The sequence below is a fragment of the Doryrhamphus excisus genome, chromosome 5, assembly GCF_030265055.1.
Source record: "Doryrhamphus excisus isolate RoL2022-K1 chromosome 5, RoL_Dexc_1.0, whole genome shotgun sequence".
In the NCBI taxonomy this organism is placed as follows: domain Eukaryota; kingdom Metazoa; phylum Chordata; class Actinopteri; order Syngnathiformes; family Syngnathidae; genus Doryrhamphus; species Doryrhamphus excisus.
This window is the reverse complement of record NC_080470.1, coordinates 5,706,137-5,722,445: the sequence shown is the minus strand read 5'-3', so window position 1 is coordinate 5,722,445 and position 16,309 is coordinate 5,706,137. Positions and strand designations below refer to the sequence as shown.

General features: G+C 38.8%; 2 protein-coding genes across 4 annotated transcripts in view; one reads left to right on the top strand and one right to left on the bottom strand.

Moving 5' to 3' along the window:
• Positions 1-3,726, top strand: part of ap1m3 (adaptor related protein complex 1 subunit mu 3) — a 24,687-nt gene extending 20,961 nt beyond the window's left edge. Inside the window, exon 12 of the mRNA XM_058073271.1 lies at positions 3,206-3,726. Within this exon, the coding sequence (XP_057929254.1) occupies positions 3,206-3,228 (23 nt within the window). The 3' untranslated portion in view covers positions 3,229-3,726. The remainder of the gene's footprint in view (positions 1-3,205) is intronic.
• The window catches only part of LOC131129577 (transmembrane protein 125), an 18,348-nt gene extending 2,039 nt beyond the window's left edge, over positions 1-16,309 (bottom strand). For 2 of the 3 annotated variants that reach the window (XM_058073274.1, XM_058073275.1), the window contains exon 1: positions 16,048-16,309. The gene's annotated coding sequence lies outside the window, so the exon portion shown is untranslated. The remainder of the gene's footprint in view (positions 1-16,047) is intronic. The other variant, XM_058073273.1, reaches the window with a different exon arrangement.

Sequence of the window (16,309 nt, the reverse complement as noted above, 5' to 3'; positions counted from 1 at the left end):
GATTCCACCATCGGCCATCTCTGTGTGGAGTTTGCATGTTCTCCCTGTGCATGCGTGGGTTTTTTCCGGGTACTCCGGTTTCCTCCCACATTCCAAAAACATGCTAGGTTAATTGGCGACTCCAAATTGTCCATAGGTATGAATGTGAGTGTGAATGGTTGTTTGTCTATATGTGCCCTGTGATTGGCTGGAGAACAGTCCAGGGTGTACCCCGCCTCTCGCATGAAGACAGCTGGGATAGGCTCCAGCACCCCCTGCAACCCTTGTGAGGATAAGCTGTAGAAAATGAATGAATGAATGAATGGTCTGACGAAGGCTGCGCGGCGACCGAGTGGTTAGCACGCAGGCCACACAACTAGGAGACCCGAGTTCGATTCCACCCTCGGCCATCTCTGTGTGGAGTTTGCATGTTCTCCCCGTGCATGCGTGGGTTTTCTCGAGTACTCCGGTTTCCTCCCACATTCCAAAAACATGCTAGGTTAATTAGCGACTCCAAATTGTCCAGGTATGAATGTGAGTGTGAATGGTTGTTTGTCTATATGTGCCCTGTGATTGGCTGGCCACCAGTCCAGGGTGTACCCCGCCTCTCGCCTGAACACAGGTGGGATAGGCTCCAGCACCCCCTGCAACCCTTGTGAGGATAAGCTGTAGAAAATGCCAATGCAATGAATGAAAGAATGGTCTGATGAAGGAAATAAAAAAAAATAATTAACAAATTGAAAAGTAGACCCAATTATTGTTGCATACACTCTTTACATCCAAACTTTCTGTTGTGGCTGCTTAAAAACAACATCTCTCTCATTATCTCGATGCAAATGAGTGTTTGCTACAGAGAGCTGACAACATCAGCTGCTGACGCCATGAAAAATGTACTCACACACACACACACACACACACACACACACACACACACCAAAGCAAATTTCCATCACACTGACTTACATTCATTTACGGAATGTTTGGCCAAACAACAACCACATGATTGCTACACCAAGTCTTCACAGCAGATGTCTATGAATTATGGAGAATGAGAAACGTGTCAAGTATATTGAATTTCATTGTCTTTTGCTGCATTCAAGGCTTTACTGTGTGAAAAATACCATTGTTTAGCATGACACCATTTATATTGGATTATATGTGCTTCAAATTCACTCTATAACTGTATTTAATTCATTCAATTTGAGGTTGAATACAGCCAATAATTATTCAAAAAATGAATAAATATGAATGATGAATGGCCAAATGAAGGGGGGGGGGGGTAAGGCGTCGTCCTTTCTATCTAATATCACACCTCAGGAAGAGTCACTCGGCATCACATTCAGTGTTTTGTCACTTGTTGTATAGCTTGTCTTGAATACTATAGTATTTGTCTTATTTTGCAGTTTTTGTGACAGTTTTTTGTGCAGTTTACAACATAGTAAAATAAGCGTCATATGTCTATTACGTGACATTAGTTTGAGGGAGGACCCACTGCTTATATCGGTATTAGTTGATATTGGTATCAGGACATTTGTTAGGAAGTTCCAGAAACCACCAACTGGAACACAACAAGATATGTGCCGTGTATGCTAACCCGAAAATGTACACAAATTGAGGCAAAATTTTGCCTAAATTTTCTACCTTAAAGGGGATGCTCATTTTCGGTCCTTTAGATTGAGTTGTGGACTCCTATAGAGCATCTACACACAATAACACACACAAAATGCTTTCTCGATCTTCCAGAATCTACACCGGTTCCAGCTGTATTTACTTGGGATTTCCTGCTTCCCACCAAAACAGTCTTCTACTTTATTCCACTCATGGCCCGCCTCCAGGCATGCCCACTCCGCTGTAATTGGTCACAATCCCAAGCGCTCCCGGGGACTTCCGGAGTTAGGAGCTACTGCTGGCTCATGAGCTACTCAAAAAATGGTGACGTAGGTTTACTGAGTGCAGGCAATCTTGGGACAACATCGGTAGTGGAAATGTGGTAATTACATGTTTTTTGCGGGACTACCTGTGTTTAAAAAAAACGTGGGTAGACCCACTGATAAGGCCATTAGCAACTTCAGACATCGGTTAGCTTGTAAGTAACATGTATGCAGGTAACTTCTGCCTGATGCTTTCCTCGTTAGGACCTTACCCCCTTAGAAGCATTTCCTGGGAGTCATTGCTAACACCATAAATAGAAACCGAGCATTCAGAGCCATCCACTTTCAGGACTTCTAACAACATTTATTGGTCAGAAAAGTGAAAAAAAAAAAGTATAATAGGTCCCGTTAAGGCTGCACGGTGGATGATTTCTTATAGGCTGCATGGTGATCGAGTGTTTAGCGCGCAGGCCTCACAGCTTGGAGACCCGAGTTCAATTCCACAGTTGCTATCTCTGTGTGGAGTTTGCATGTTCTCCCCCGTGCATGCGTGGGTTTTCTCCGGGTACTCCGGTTTCCTCCCACATTCCAAAAACATGCTAGGTTAATTGGCGACTCCAAATTGTCCATAGGTATGAATGTGAGTGTGAATGGTTGTTTGTCTATATGTGCCCTGTGATTGGCTGGCGACCAGTCCGAAGACAGCTGGGATAGACTCCAGCACCCTCCGCCACCCTCGTGAGGATAAGTGGTAGAAAATGAATGAATGAAAGGTCCTCTTAAACTGACAAACGCATGGCGGATGCAAGCCTCGGTTCCACTGTGTACTTTATGTCTCTGTTTGGCATTTTGTCTCATTGCATCATCTCATTTATCAAGCAATTCTTTACATTTTGTCCTATGGTAGACTTGTCCTCTATGATGCTTTTTTTCCCCAGCACTCAGCATATTTTATCTCCCGCTGTTCATCACAGCCCCATCACGCACAACCACACGTAAACATATACAGCAGGCACACATGCTAACAAACATCCTCAAGGTTATGGCTGTCAGCAGCTTGTCTTTAAAAAGCTGTCAGCGGCTTCATTTCTATCAAAGTCAGCAAGTGTGTGGCCACAAGCCCACATGTCCCAACGCAATCTGACAGGAGTTACAGCTCGTCCTCATCACACCGCTCAGCAAAATAAAAACTCAACATCCTGTGTCTCTCCAAAACACGATTGCTCACTCAGGCTTGGGATTTTGTTTTTGTTTTTTTGCGAATGACACGACAGAGAGATGGATTAAAAATATTCAAATTTGATTTTCTTGTTTGGAGATACATGCAGAATGACATTGCTTATTAATGTCGGCAGGTGCTGCCTTGCAACGGCAATAAGACTGACACCGGGAGATATGAGGTGCATACAAAAGGGCGGGAAGTGACAAGTAAGGTAATTACAGCAGGAAGGCACCGTGTTTATTGGCAACATGCTGTTCTTGATGCATTTCACTTCCTGTGTCTTACTGGTGACTGCGGGTGAGTGTTCAATCCGTGGAAATAAACAAAGAAAGTAAATTCTATGAAATGTGAATATTAGCCAGTAGGAGTGTTTAGTCACCTATAACAGTTTTGTATCACACATAAAGTTGTTTTTTTTTTTTAATACACATGGGTTGGAGTGTGCACGCGTGTTTGTTGAGTCACTAATTAATCCCATCTGGTCTGAACACAACATCAGGTGGCGCCACAAAAATAGGACAGTGAGTCAGCTGGGTTTATGTCTCAAGTTTTTAAGTGAAAGTGCTAAGATAATGAAAACGATATTCCTAGAGACTGAGAGTCTTGAAACTAGGATGTGTCTCGATACCAGTAGTAACCAGACCGAAAAACTAAGTAGTGAACCGTGTTGGATGTCATTGATTTATTTATCATAAAAGTATATATGCAATTATTTATATACATAGTTTAAATGTATTGTAATATTAACTATTAACTTGCTGAATACCAAAGATGTATACCCAAACGATCCTAACAACGTATTATATATTATATTATATATACGTGTTTTAGAGGCAATTTTGATGTAAAACAACCTCCTTTTTGTGTTGTTTATGTTTGTTATAGTTATTTAGATATTTGTAACAAAGCTTGAAACGTGTCTTTCACAAAAATCTGGCTATCTCCCTTTTCTAGTCGGGAACTGATATTTTCCTGAAACTTACCAATGTTCTTCTGCTGATTACATAAGAACGGAATAAGGTTGAAACAAACTTTTTTTTTTTTTGGCAGGTTCCATTTTCATTCAGCCATAGAACACAATATTCTGTGTACCTTTTTCTTTCAAGTTTTTCTTTCACTTGTTGGAATAACTATTGCGAGTTTTTCGTTCGTCCAGTCTTGAAATTTACTTTGGATCAAAAACCAACTTTCCGCAGCAGTCCAGTGTCGATTCCTTGCCTCCAGTTTTAAATTTGAAGAACGTCTGGAGCTGCATGTTATGTCATATTTGAGCATACGCTGAAAGAACGCACCCGGGATAAATTTAAACAGGAAAAGATTAAATTCAATCTTGCTAATATTTTATAATTAAAGAAAAACTGGACTTGGCGTATAGAAGGGTTTAGATTCTGTTCCACGAGGGTGGTAATAGATGTCATTGCCTGGCTCCCGTATAATAATAAATAATAAATAATAATGTGCAGAATAAATAGATGACATCAAATATGAACAATGTACAGCGTAAACAGTAATTTGTACAAATAATTTAAATAATTTAGAATAAATAATAATAATTTAAAGTTTTGGTTGTGCGTGTGGGCAGGTAGAGGGGCTTATTTGGCATTTATGCTAATTCCTGCATAATGCACACCGAAAGCTGCTTGCCAACAGCCAATAAACAACAGAAGAAGAAAATCACAATGAAGAAGGACGCACCCTGACAACTTTCCGTTTGAGCAGGTACAAGATACCTCAATCGGATTGGGGAAAGGAATATATAAACCCATCGTCTGATGTGTCATATAAGGTTGTCTCATACTGAATTATGCCAATCGATTAATTAATGAGCTGATCCTAAAATTGTATTTCATCAGCAGTACTTTGGGCAGTAATACTAGGCAAAAAATGTGGTCGATAACTAAACTCGACCTTGACCATGCAAGAATGACCGTGACAATAAAATGATGATGAAAAACATTGAATTGCCGCAGCCTTGTGACCTCTGAACTCCAACCATATCAGCTTTATCGTAGTGGCGTCAAAATGCGTAAAGATTAACAGATGCTGTGGCAACAAGAAGCACGCAGCAATACGACTGATGAATAAGAGAGTTAATGGTCAGACATTGAGCGAGAGGAAAGAAGTTATTCACTAAAAAGTCAGAATGAGACATGAAAAATATGCTTCTGAGAACAATTCATTGAAAATTGTTTCTTTGAAGTGACAGGAAAAGTAAGCCTATGTCGGAGACTAAGAAGACTGAGGGCAGGCTGACAGTCAAAACACCCTTTCTTATGTAAATGGATTAAAAGTTATGATGAAAAAAACAGAAGGATAATCATAAACCTCAAACATAAATCTCTATCAGTACTTCTCATTGTCTGCGTCTTGGAAGTGCTCAGCCTTACAAGGTCACCAGAGAAGATGTAGAGTTAAAAAAATAATAATAATAAAATACACCACACTACACTCCAATTACCTGGGAAGCTTTGGGACTCCGGAATTCCCCCCTCTGTTATGTTGGCCCGGTGAATTCATTTCACTGGTCATTAGTGTCTCATTTTATTGTTGATGCTTTGTTCTTTCAAGATTGGATGTCTGGCAATATGCTAATCCGAATGCAGATCAGAAGAAAAGGGCTAACACAAGCAGCGGTGGATCTGGAGGGGTCTCACTTCAACACATTTGCAGGTTCTCACAAAAACTGTAGAAGGTAATCTAAATTCGGTCATCCCTCGTTTATCACGGTTAATTGGATCCAGACTCCACTCAGTTAAGTGAATTTATAAATGGAATCGTTGTAAATAAATATTTTGAAAACCTGTTTACAAACGAATTATGGTTTTCTAAATTATTGAGTTGGGCTGCACGGTGGACAAGTGGTTAGCACGCAGACCTCACAGCGAGGAAACCCGAGGTCGATTTTGGAGTTTGCATGTTCTCCCCGTGCATGCGTGGGTTTTCTCCAAGTACTCCGGTTTCCTCCCACATTCCAAAAACATGCTAGGTTAAGTGGCTACATATGAATGTGAGTGTGAATGGTTGTTTGTCTATATGTGCCCTCTGATTGGCTGGTGACCATTATTGAACATTGTTGAGTCCTCTAGACATAAACTAACAACCCTATAGTCACCTTTATGTGTTACAAATGAGTTCCCTAAGGCCTAGGTTTCCAAAGTGGGCTACACGTACCCCCCAGGGGTACACCAATAGTCATGGGACTATGTGGATAAAAACAAAAACAATTAGCGCTTAACACGCCTCACGGAGCAAGGAGAACGGAACAGAAAAGAGACAGAGCATGAAGTTGTTCATTGCCTTGTGTGCATTACATGAACGAATAGGAACGTTTGATCATTTTTTTGTGCATTAACAACGATTTCATTCATATAGTTGTTTCAATTCCACAAAAACCATATGGTATTTTTGTGCTTCAGATACTGCTTTATCATGATTATTAAACTTTAAACTTAAATTTCCTAATAGGTTCATAGGCAGACTTAAACCCTAGCCATTATGAGGGGACAAAAAAAGTGAAGCTCAAATTCAACTCATTCAAACGGAAGGACGGCAACATCAGACTTCATTTTTGACCTGGAAGTACTATAAAATACATTAATTAACCAATTAATTATGTGAAATATTTAGAGTTAATGAATATAAAAAGGGTTTTGTACCTGTTGTGAGATAATTAAAAACTGCAATAACAACCTGTTGTTCTGGCAATCCAGAAAAGTGCTTGTGTGTCTCACCGAAACATTACAGTACACATTACTGACACCTAGTGGCCAGTGTAGAGTACAACATAGTTTTTTTCAATTCCTTATATTTGCCTTTTACTTTTTAATTTTTACGCTTGAAAATGCTCAATTTTGGCAAAAAAATACTTGCATGTTTTGACGAATAGGCTGAGTTCAACCGCAATACAGCATGATTACAGCAAGAGACGACTGTATTTCAACTATGCAGTAACACAAACAGGACGTTTGATACATTAGTGGAAGTTCAGTGTTGACATATAACAAAGTTTTATTCCCTTTTTTTGAGTTTATTGTGCTACACTCAGGTATGACAGTACAATTAAAGTTGCAGTATGCTTACAGTATCTTTGGGAGCCATTGTCTTGTTTTGGCATGGAAGCCCACCTTGTGGTGCTTCTCTATATTTAGGATGTTGTCAGTGTTCACATCCTCTTTTCACATCCAAGATATTGCTGCCAAATAAACAAAAGGAAAAAACATGATGCCAAGTTAAATTTATAGAAGAGATATAAAATGAAGCCCTTCTGGTCCTGTAAGAGGAATATGTATTCTTATCCCTGGGTCTTGGTTTGAGTCGAAGGAGTGATGTTTTAACGTGGTGACAAAGCAATATCGTACTCCTCTCCTTTCTATCTCCCATTCACACAGCTCCCTCTCCTCTAGTCAGGCATTGATTCTCTTAGCGTCCCTGCAGGCGAGGAGAGGGGTCAGGGTTGGCTCCATCTGTCTATGTGATGGGCACTGGTGCCAAGTTCCACGGGGCTGGGACGGACAGAAAAGAAGGCTCATGTGGTGTGGAAGGGTAACGGATGTTTCTGAGCTGTCATCTGTGACTTGAATGCGTGGGGGGGGGGGGGCTGATGTGGCTGTGGGACAGGATAAGGAGGGAGCAAGGACACTGCTGAAACTTCTTGCTGACGTTAATTCACTGGGAGAATCCATGACTCTACATCAACATTATCTTTATCAATGGCTCGCATTTGAATCAACGAGATTCAACCGAATAAGAAGATGTAGCAGGAGGGATCAGTGCTGCCAACTTAGCAACATTAGCCACGTATACATAGACCCAAATATTCAATTTGCATTCGGTTTATTTGCTCAAACGGTAAGAATTTAACCTTTGTATTCAACTCAATCCGAAAGAAAAGTGCCAATCCAAATAAACATATAATCGGATTCCCAGGGGTGGAATATTCCTTTCCCCAATCCGATTGAGGTATCTTGTACTGGCTCAAATGGATGCTGACGTTAATTCATTGGGAGAATACATGACTCTACATCAACATTATCTTTATCAATGGCTCGCCTTCGAATCAATGAGATTCAACCGAATAAGAAGATGTAGCAGGAGGGATCAGTGATTTTTTTTTCCTGTTTAAATTTAAGTTCTTTCAGCGCATGCCCAGATATGACATAACACGCAGCTCCAGACGTTCTTCAGTTTTAAAAATGGAGGCGAGCAATCGGCATCAGCGTTTGTTTTTGATCCAAACTAAATTCCACGACCGGATGAACGAAAAACTGGCAATGCGGAGTTATTCCAACAAGTGAAAGAAAAACTCATGGAAGCCGGTATCACGTGATGTTGATGTTTACGCTTTACTGGGCATGCCCCATTGACTATTCTGTTTGATTATAGCGGCACATGTAGACAAGAGATTGGAATATTCCTTTCCATGTATACCATTGTTTTCAGAAAAGTCATTCAGAAAGATTCAATTCAGAAAGAGGAAAAACTCTTCATGTAAACGTGGCTATGGTTCTTATATTAAGCAACTAATCAGAAATAGCAAATCTCCCGAAGGACTTTTGGAGACTAAAATGGAAAGGTTCTCAAAAGAGTGAAATGCCACTTGGGATTTGACTGATTTAGAGTCGAAAAGTATGAACGGCACTTAGCTTTTTTAGTAATTGGTGGATTTATTAAGCTGTGGCAGCATCAGGGGAAAGTTATGAATAGGTTTCACTTTTGTGTTTCATAGCACATAACCGTGGTGCGTTCAAGGATGGTTGAATAAAGTAGGAAATCTTAATGCTTGAAGAAAAACATAGGCATACATATACAAAGCAGTTGTTTGCAATAAACAAAGCCATTTATTTAACGTTTGTACATAAGAAATGTGAGTTGAATAATTTCAAATATAACTGCAACATTTGCTTAGCATTTATTTGGTGTCATTTTGTTATTTGGCACTTTATTGCCTCTTTTTCTGGTGAAATGCTTATATCTCTCACTGGGCTAACCCAGCCTCTTCATTTCAGATATCGTGAAATAGTCACTCATAGCACATCCATGTGTTCTTTTACATATCACTGCAAACAATTATTATCAAGAGTGGAAATGTTGAATGGAGTAATTCCCATACACATACTCCGGAATCTAGTCTATGGACAAGCACTTCATTTTGTGCAAATGTGCAAGTCCGTCAACGGATGCATCCTAATGTCTCCAATGACCCCTCGCTTTTAATTCCGTGCATATCTTCCAGTAGTTTCTATTACGATGTATTGCCATGAAATCAGGATGGATTTAGTGGCCATGTGACATATTGAGCACATTCCCCCCCAAGCTCATATATAACTTTAATTGTTTAGTTCTAATTATCACACATGATACGACTATGGAGATGTCATATTATCATCATTGTGAGTGAGTCACATTTACCAGCCACACAAAGGTACTAGCCTGGCTGTGGACATAAAGTCTGAACAGTTATTAATGTCACTAGAGGCTTTAAACAGATCCTTCCTATTTCATGCCCTGGAGTGCTCCCTGGCCCTTATAAGATGGTTTAATTCCATTTTTTCTGCATGAGCTCGTTTTTCAGTTTATGGCACAGCACCGGCTATGACCACCCCCACTCTCTACCCCCCCTTACACTGCATCTTATTCACACACCTTCGTCTCCATTTGTTTCCTGTGCTTATCTCGTCAGTCTTCCCGCACCTTTCATTCTTCCTTGTCCCTCACTCCTCTGTTGCACCGCCAGTGCTCTTTATCTCCCTAACTTCTTATCTGGCTTGTCTACTCAGGAGTTGTGGTGTTGCAAGGAGAGAGATGTGTGTCTTTGCTACAGATCTCCCTCTGGCTCAAGGTAATGTCGGACGCCTGATGCAAAGCCCTTGTGGCATTAGAAACGTACATAAAAAACACATAAACACAGTCGACTCGAGCAGTTTCACCATGGAACTGTTGCCATTGTTTTGGCCTCATTCCCCCATGCAATAGTATATCTGCTCGCTGTCATTACCAAATTAAGCAATGCTTGAATCTATATAAAATGTCTCAATCATTAACAGGATAAGCCCTCATAATCAAACATAACTAATATGAAGACAGCTTAAACTACAATAGCTCACCTTGGCACCAGCTTCCTGATTTGAGTTCAGTAAAGCTTAGAAGAGTATACAGTAAAGCCTGATCTGGTTGGGTTTCTATGTAGCTGTATGTAAATAGTGTGACATCATCATCAGCGTGACTCGGCTTAGCCGACCAATGACAACAAAGAACAAAGAAAAGGAACATGACTCAGTAAAGCAAGGAGAACAATGGTGGGCATTTGCGCCCTTGTCTTTTTTTTTTTAATAATTTTTTTGTAGACTATTTGTGTTGTGCGTTTCCCTTTCCATTATTGTTGAGGCTCTATTGATTTGTCAACAAACTGCAGTGTATCAGTGGAATATTTATCAGAAGAAAATAGTGAGCCCCAACAGGTTGCTAATGTACCTCAGATAACTACAGTACTCAATGTACTGAACAGATATAACAAATGCTACACGATTCCTTATAAAAACTCGGAATAAATACTTGCTAGCTAGTAGTAGGTAGGTGCAGCAATCAATATTGCCAACTTGGCAACTTTATCGCTAAATCTGGCAACATTTCAAACCCCTTTGCTGACATATTTTCTCAAAAGCGATTAGCGACAAATTGAGCGGCTCTTTCTGGCGTCATTGGACATTTTTTTGGTCTCTCTCACGAGGTTATGCTTTTTTTTTGGTTCCCATCCCGATTAGTTCCAGACCCAACTGTGATAAGTTAATTTCCACAAAGTAGGATTGCTTATTTATTTATGTACTATTCCATACTTAAAGCACAGAAAATTGAGTTTAACATCATTTGAGCCCCCTTAAGATAAACCTAACCCCATTCATATTACTCAATATAATTGACATAAGAAGAGTTAATGAGCCATTTAACACTTAAATAAAACTCATGCTCGTATGTTGCTATAAATGTGTGAGTGACAGGCAGATAGAAAGGACATCTGCAGTTCAGAGTTGAGTTTTTATTAGGGATTTTTATTTGGGGATTATTGTGAGATAATTCAAACCTGCAATAAAATCCTGCTGTTCTGGTGATCAAGTCTGAATGTCTTAAAGTATCATTACTGACACCTAGTGACCAGTGTAGAACACTACATATCATTCACAGCTTCTTTGAATGCATTTTCCGAATGCCTTATATACTGTATATATGTGTATTTTTAGTTAATTTTGTCATTTTTATGCTTGAAATGGTTTTGTAACAAATATGGAAAATTTGCATATTTTTCATTAATGGTAGCCCATATTTAACAATAGCATCATTTATTAATATATCTTTGGAAACCAGTGACAGAGTGAAGCCTTGAACTTGATTGACTCGGTGCCTCATTTTCCACAAATTCCAACAGGTGTCGCTGCACCCATTTGGTACCATACCACCATACTTGGTACCCCAACGAAAGGCCGCTACAAAATTGCGCAAGCATTTTCCAACGCTGCACTTTTGACAGTGTAAACAAAACAAACCCACCAGATTGAACCAAACTGCACTGCTTGTCATACCGAACTACTTTTCCTCCAGGAGGCGCAAAATGGGACAGCTGCTCTCAAAAGCTGCATCCAAATTTGCTTCTTTCGGATAATCTCCAATTCCAATTTGGAATATAGTTTGAGGAAATTAACTCAATGACGCACATAAAGCTCATGCGTGACCCCCCCCCCACCCGCCGCCCGGTCTTTACATTGGCGCTGTGAAACCCTCTGGACAGCTGCTTGCTTTCCTTAGTGGTGCACAGCTGCAAATTTAAAAAGCTAATCAAATCATATATTAACATGCTGGTCCCCGCCTGCTGCTCTCCTGGGTAGAATGCCACCTTTTTTGTTGTGCGGTTTTTTTGTTTTTTTTTTAATCCTCCTCTTGTGGGTTGAGAGGTGATATTGAGTTTATTCTAATGTGACTTAGGCTGTCTAGCGATAACGATCACAATGAATGAGACTGGTTTGATGTCTGTCTTGTCTATAGACCCGTGAAGTGACAGCCTCTCCTAATATGGAAGCAGTGCTTTTCATACAGAGAAAAAATTGGGCCTTTTAACGCACTGCATCCTGTAACATTAACATTTGTGGCCAATCACAGCGCAGTGGGCGTGCCTAGAGAAGGGCTGGGGGCAGAGTGAATTAAAGTCGATGGAAGTCCATGGAAACACTGCAGAAAGAGGTGCAGAATCTGGAAGATCTAGAAAGCTTTCTGTGCGGGTTATCATGTAGCTACTCTATAAGAATCCACAACCCAATGCAAAGCACCGGAAATGAGCATAATAGGTCCCCTTTAAAGAAAAAAACAGCGACAAAGTATATCATCACATTCACATATTGATTTTATTTATAGCTAATTTTCCAACTTTAATTTCCAAAAATTGCAACTTTATTCTTTGATTTTGTTTCTAATATTATGACAAAATATATATTTTTGTGAAATATGCAATTTATATATATATTTTTTTTTATATTTTTTATATTTTTTATATTTTTTATATTTTTTATATTTTTTATATTTTTTATATTTTTTATATTTTTTATATTTTTTATATTTTATATTTATTTTATATTTTTAAATATTTGTTAATATTTTTATTTTTTATTTATATATATATTTTATTTTATATATTTTTCTTAATATTATGACTTTATTCTCCTAATATTTTGTCTTTATACTCACAACATTAGTGCTTTTTTTTCTCAATTTTTTATGTTTTTTTGTTTAATTGTATTAAAATGGAGACACAGTCACTTCCTGTTCAGTGCAAAATAAGCTTCAAAATATTAACTTGGATTGTACAACAATTTACCTTTTTTTAAGATTCTTCCAGAATGTACAAATCCTTTATTACCAGTGTATCCAAGACATTAAGCAAAATCTCCAAATTGTATTAAAATGGAGACAACAGTCACTTCCTGTTCAGTGCAAAATAAGCTTCAAAATATTAACTTGGATTGTACAACAATTTACCTTTTTTTAAGATTCTTCCAGAATGTACTAACGCTTTATTACCAGTGTATCCAAGACATTAAGCAAAATCTCCAAATTGTATTAAAATGGAGACACAGTCACTTCCTGTTCAGTGCAAAATAAGCTTCAAAATATTAACTTGGATTGTACAACAATTTACCTTTTTTTCAAGATTCTTCCAGAATGTACTAATGCTTTATTACCAGTGTATCCAAGATATTAAGCAAAATCTCCACAGCAGCTCTGTTAGATACGAGTATAAAGTATTGTAATATTGGCAGAATGACCATGAGGCAGGATGACTGTGCACAAATCAGCCTTTTATTGGCATCTACAAAACTGCACTGTATACTGTCTTACAACAAGACACACTCCGCACCTCAATGCAGCCAACGTGGCTTGGTAACTTTTGTGTTCTATAACAAGCAGGCAAATGCCACTGCCGCCACAGAACCACATACCACTCCTGTCGCAACAATAGCATAACAAAAATAAAAATATACACAAATGTCAACAAATTCAATAGGTTAAAGTAATCCTTTTTTATCGCTCATTCTCCTTATGGCTCTGGTGAAAGTCACAAGCTATGATTTTAGGCTACATCGACAACCGCTTATTTCTTCGTCAATCAGCCAGCCAATTGGAGGGGTCGTCGAGATGACTGGGTTCCACTGTATACGATCATATCTAAACACACGTACAGGTATCAGGTATACATGTGCTGTATATTATGGGGTGTCCTAACTTTTTCCTGCGAGGGCCACATTCTGAAAAATCAAAGTATGCAACCAACCCTAGAAGTTACGTATGTTATAGTATAGTTGACAAAGTCAATTTCTTGCTCATTTTTCCATTTTTGCAGTTGTTTTTTGCTGTGTCATTTTCAAATACTTCAACTTTTTTTTTGCCCTGAATAATATTTAATTATTCCAATAATATTTAACTTTATTCTTATAATTTAACGTCAACTTTTCTCCCTTTTTTGCTTGTTGTCATAACATTACAACTTGGAAAAAAAAGTAATTTGAACTACAACTTCTTTTTCTTAATATCATGACATTATGTTTGTAAAATTACTTTTTTCCACTTTTTCTGTTGTTTTGTCTAGTTTTCTTCATTTTTTTAAGTACTGAGGGCCAAATAAAAAAAATTTAAAAAACACCCTGGTGTAGGTGCCGGTTTCACCTTCATGATCTATGTAATCTTTTCTATGATTTTCTTATTATTTGAGCTAATTCCTTTTACTTACTACTACTACTTTTAGTTCAATTCCACCCTCGGCCATCTCTGTGTGGAGTTTGCATGTTCTCCCCGTGCATGCGTGGGTTTTCTCCGGGTACTCCGGTTTCCTCCCACATTCCAAAAACATGCTAGGTTAATTGGCGACTCCAAATTGTCCATAGGTATGAGTGTGTGAGTGTGAATGGTTGTTTGTCTATATGTGCCCTGTGATTGGCTGGCGACCAGTCCAGGGTGTACCTCTCAGACCTCTCAGACAGCTGGGATAGGCTCCAGAATGAATGACTACTTCTATGGTCCAAGTTTAGCTAGACAACCAATATTTTTCATAATATAGTAAAACTGTTGTTGATACTTATTCATCTAATCTACTGAAAACAAATCCTCTATCAGCTCTGAATTGACCGGACTCAGTGGAATTGATTATGCCTAAAGGGGAATGTGTGGATGGAGTCTGTCCAATTACATTTGCAAACCCAGTGGCCTGACATTGTGTATCTGCTGACTACGAAACTAGAAAACCGTCTTTAAGATTCAGCCCTTATCTGTGTTCCACTCTGTGTCTGGCACGCACTACACACATATAAACACCTGCATACCCCAGCCTCACCTTTAAGGGGCTCACCATCCACCAGCATGCCTGTCCGTTCTTTTCTTCAGCACTCTCATCCTTGTGCTCTGTGTTGACCCTTCACTAATGAGGCCCTATCACATGTTGTTTTCAGCCTGACTTGTTTTCACACCTTTGACCAAATCTTGAAAGATTTTTAAAGTTGTGAAGTTTGTTGTGACATATAGACAGCTTGGATGATTCAACTTTGTTTTTAGGTGAGATATGCAACTGGAATTCCACGTCAACAACACTTACCCCGTCTTTGGTCTCTAAAAAAAAAAAGAGTATCACTATGAAGTTCGTGCGGGCCATCCCACCCGTACAAAGGTTATACTGTGATACAATGCCACCATTTTTACTTCCTTGATTTGAATAACGGCAAAAACAGGCAAGGCTCAGCTCAATAAAAGCAAAATTAATTCCATTCAGTATGTGTCGTTATTGTTTCAGTTATTTGTTTTTCTTTGTTTTTATTTCACTGACATTGTCTCATATACAAACTCTTTTTTTGTGATGAATTTCTATTTTAGGCTCATAAAGGTAAATACAAAAAATACTAACAATGCAACTCTGGACACCCATTTATTTTATTTTTGTTTTATTTTTAGTTTTATTTTGTTTTGGGATTTTTTGTTTTATTTTTATTTCACTGACATTGTCTCATATACAAACTGTTTTTTGTGATCAATTCCTATTTTAGGCTCATAAAGGTAAATAGAAAAAATACTAACAATGCAAGTCTGGACACCTATTTATTTTATTTTTGTTTTATTTTTTGTTTTATTTTGTTTTTGTTTTTTGTTTGTTTTTTTATTTCACTGACATTGTCTCATATAAAAACTGTTTTTTGTGATGAATTTCTATTTTAGGCTCTTAAAGGTAAATACAAAAAACAATGCAACTCTGGACACCTATCTATTTTATTTTTGTTTTATAAGCCATACATAAAAACTCATGCATGTTGTACTATTGGGATATTTGAGATTATGCCCATATAAGCTGTAAATGATGGAGAAATGTATACTATATATACAGTATTGACCTTTTTGGAAAAGAAAACTTTGTTGCCATAAAGTTAAAAATCATACTAAAACCGAGCTTACCTGTGCACTCAGCTGATGCCGGCTGTTCCCCGGCGTTCTGCACCGGTCTGAGCTTGCTTTCTATCCGAATTGCAGGTGCTGTCAATGCACCAGTGGGTGAATTCATCCGAGCCTCCAGCGGATCACCGATTCCCGTGGAAGCGACTCAATCGCTCCGACCGCTGCCTCCGCTCGCGCTGACGTTCGTGGGTCTGCGCCACCACGGGGCGGGCGGACTTCCCTCGGTCTGCTTTGCAGGTGTGGCCGAGCGAGACGGAACGAG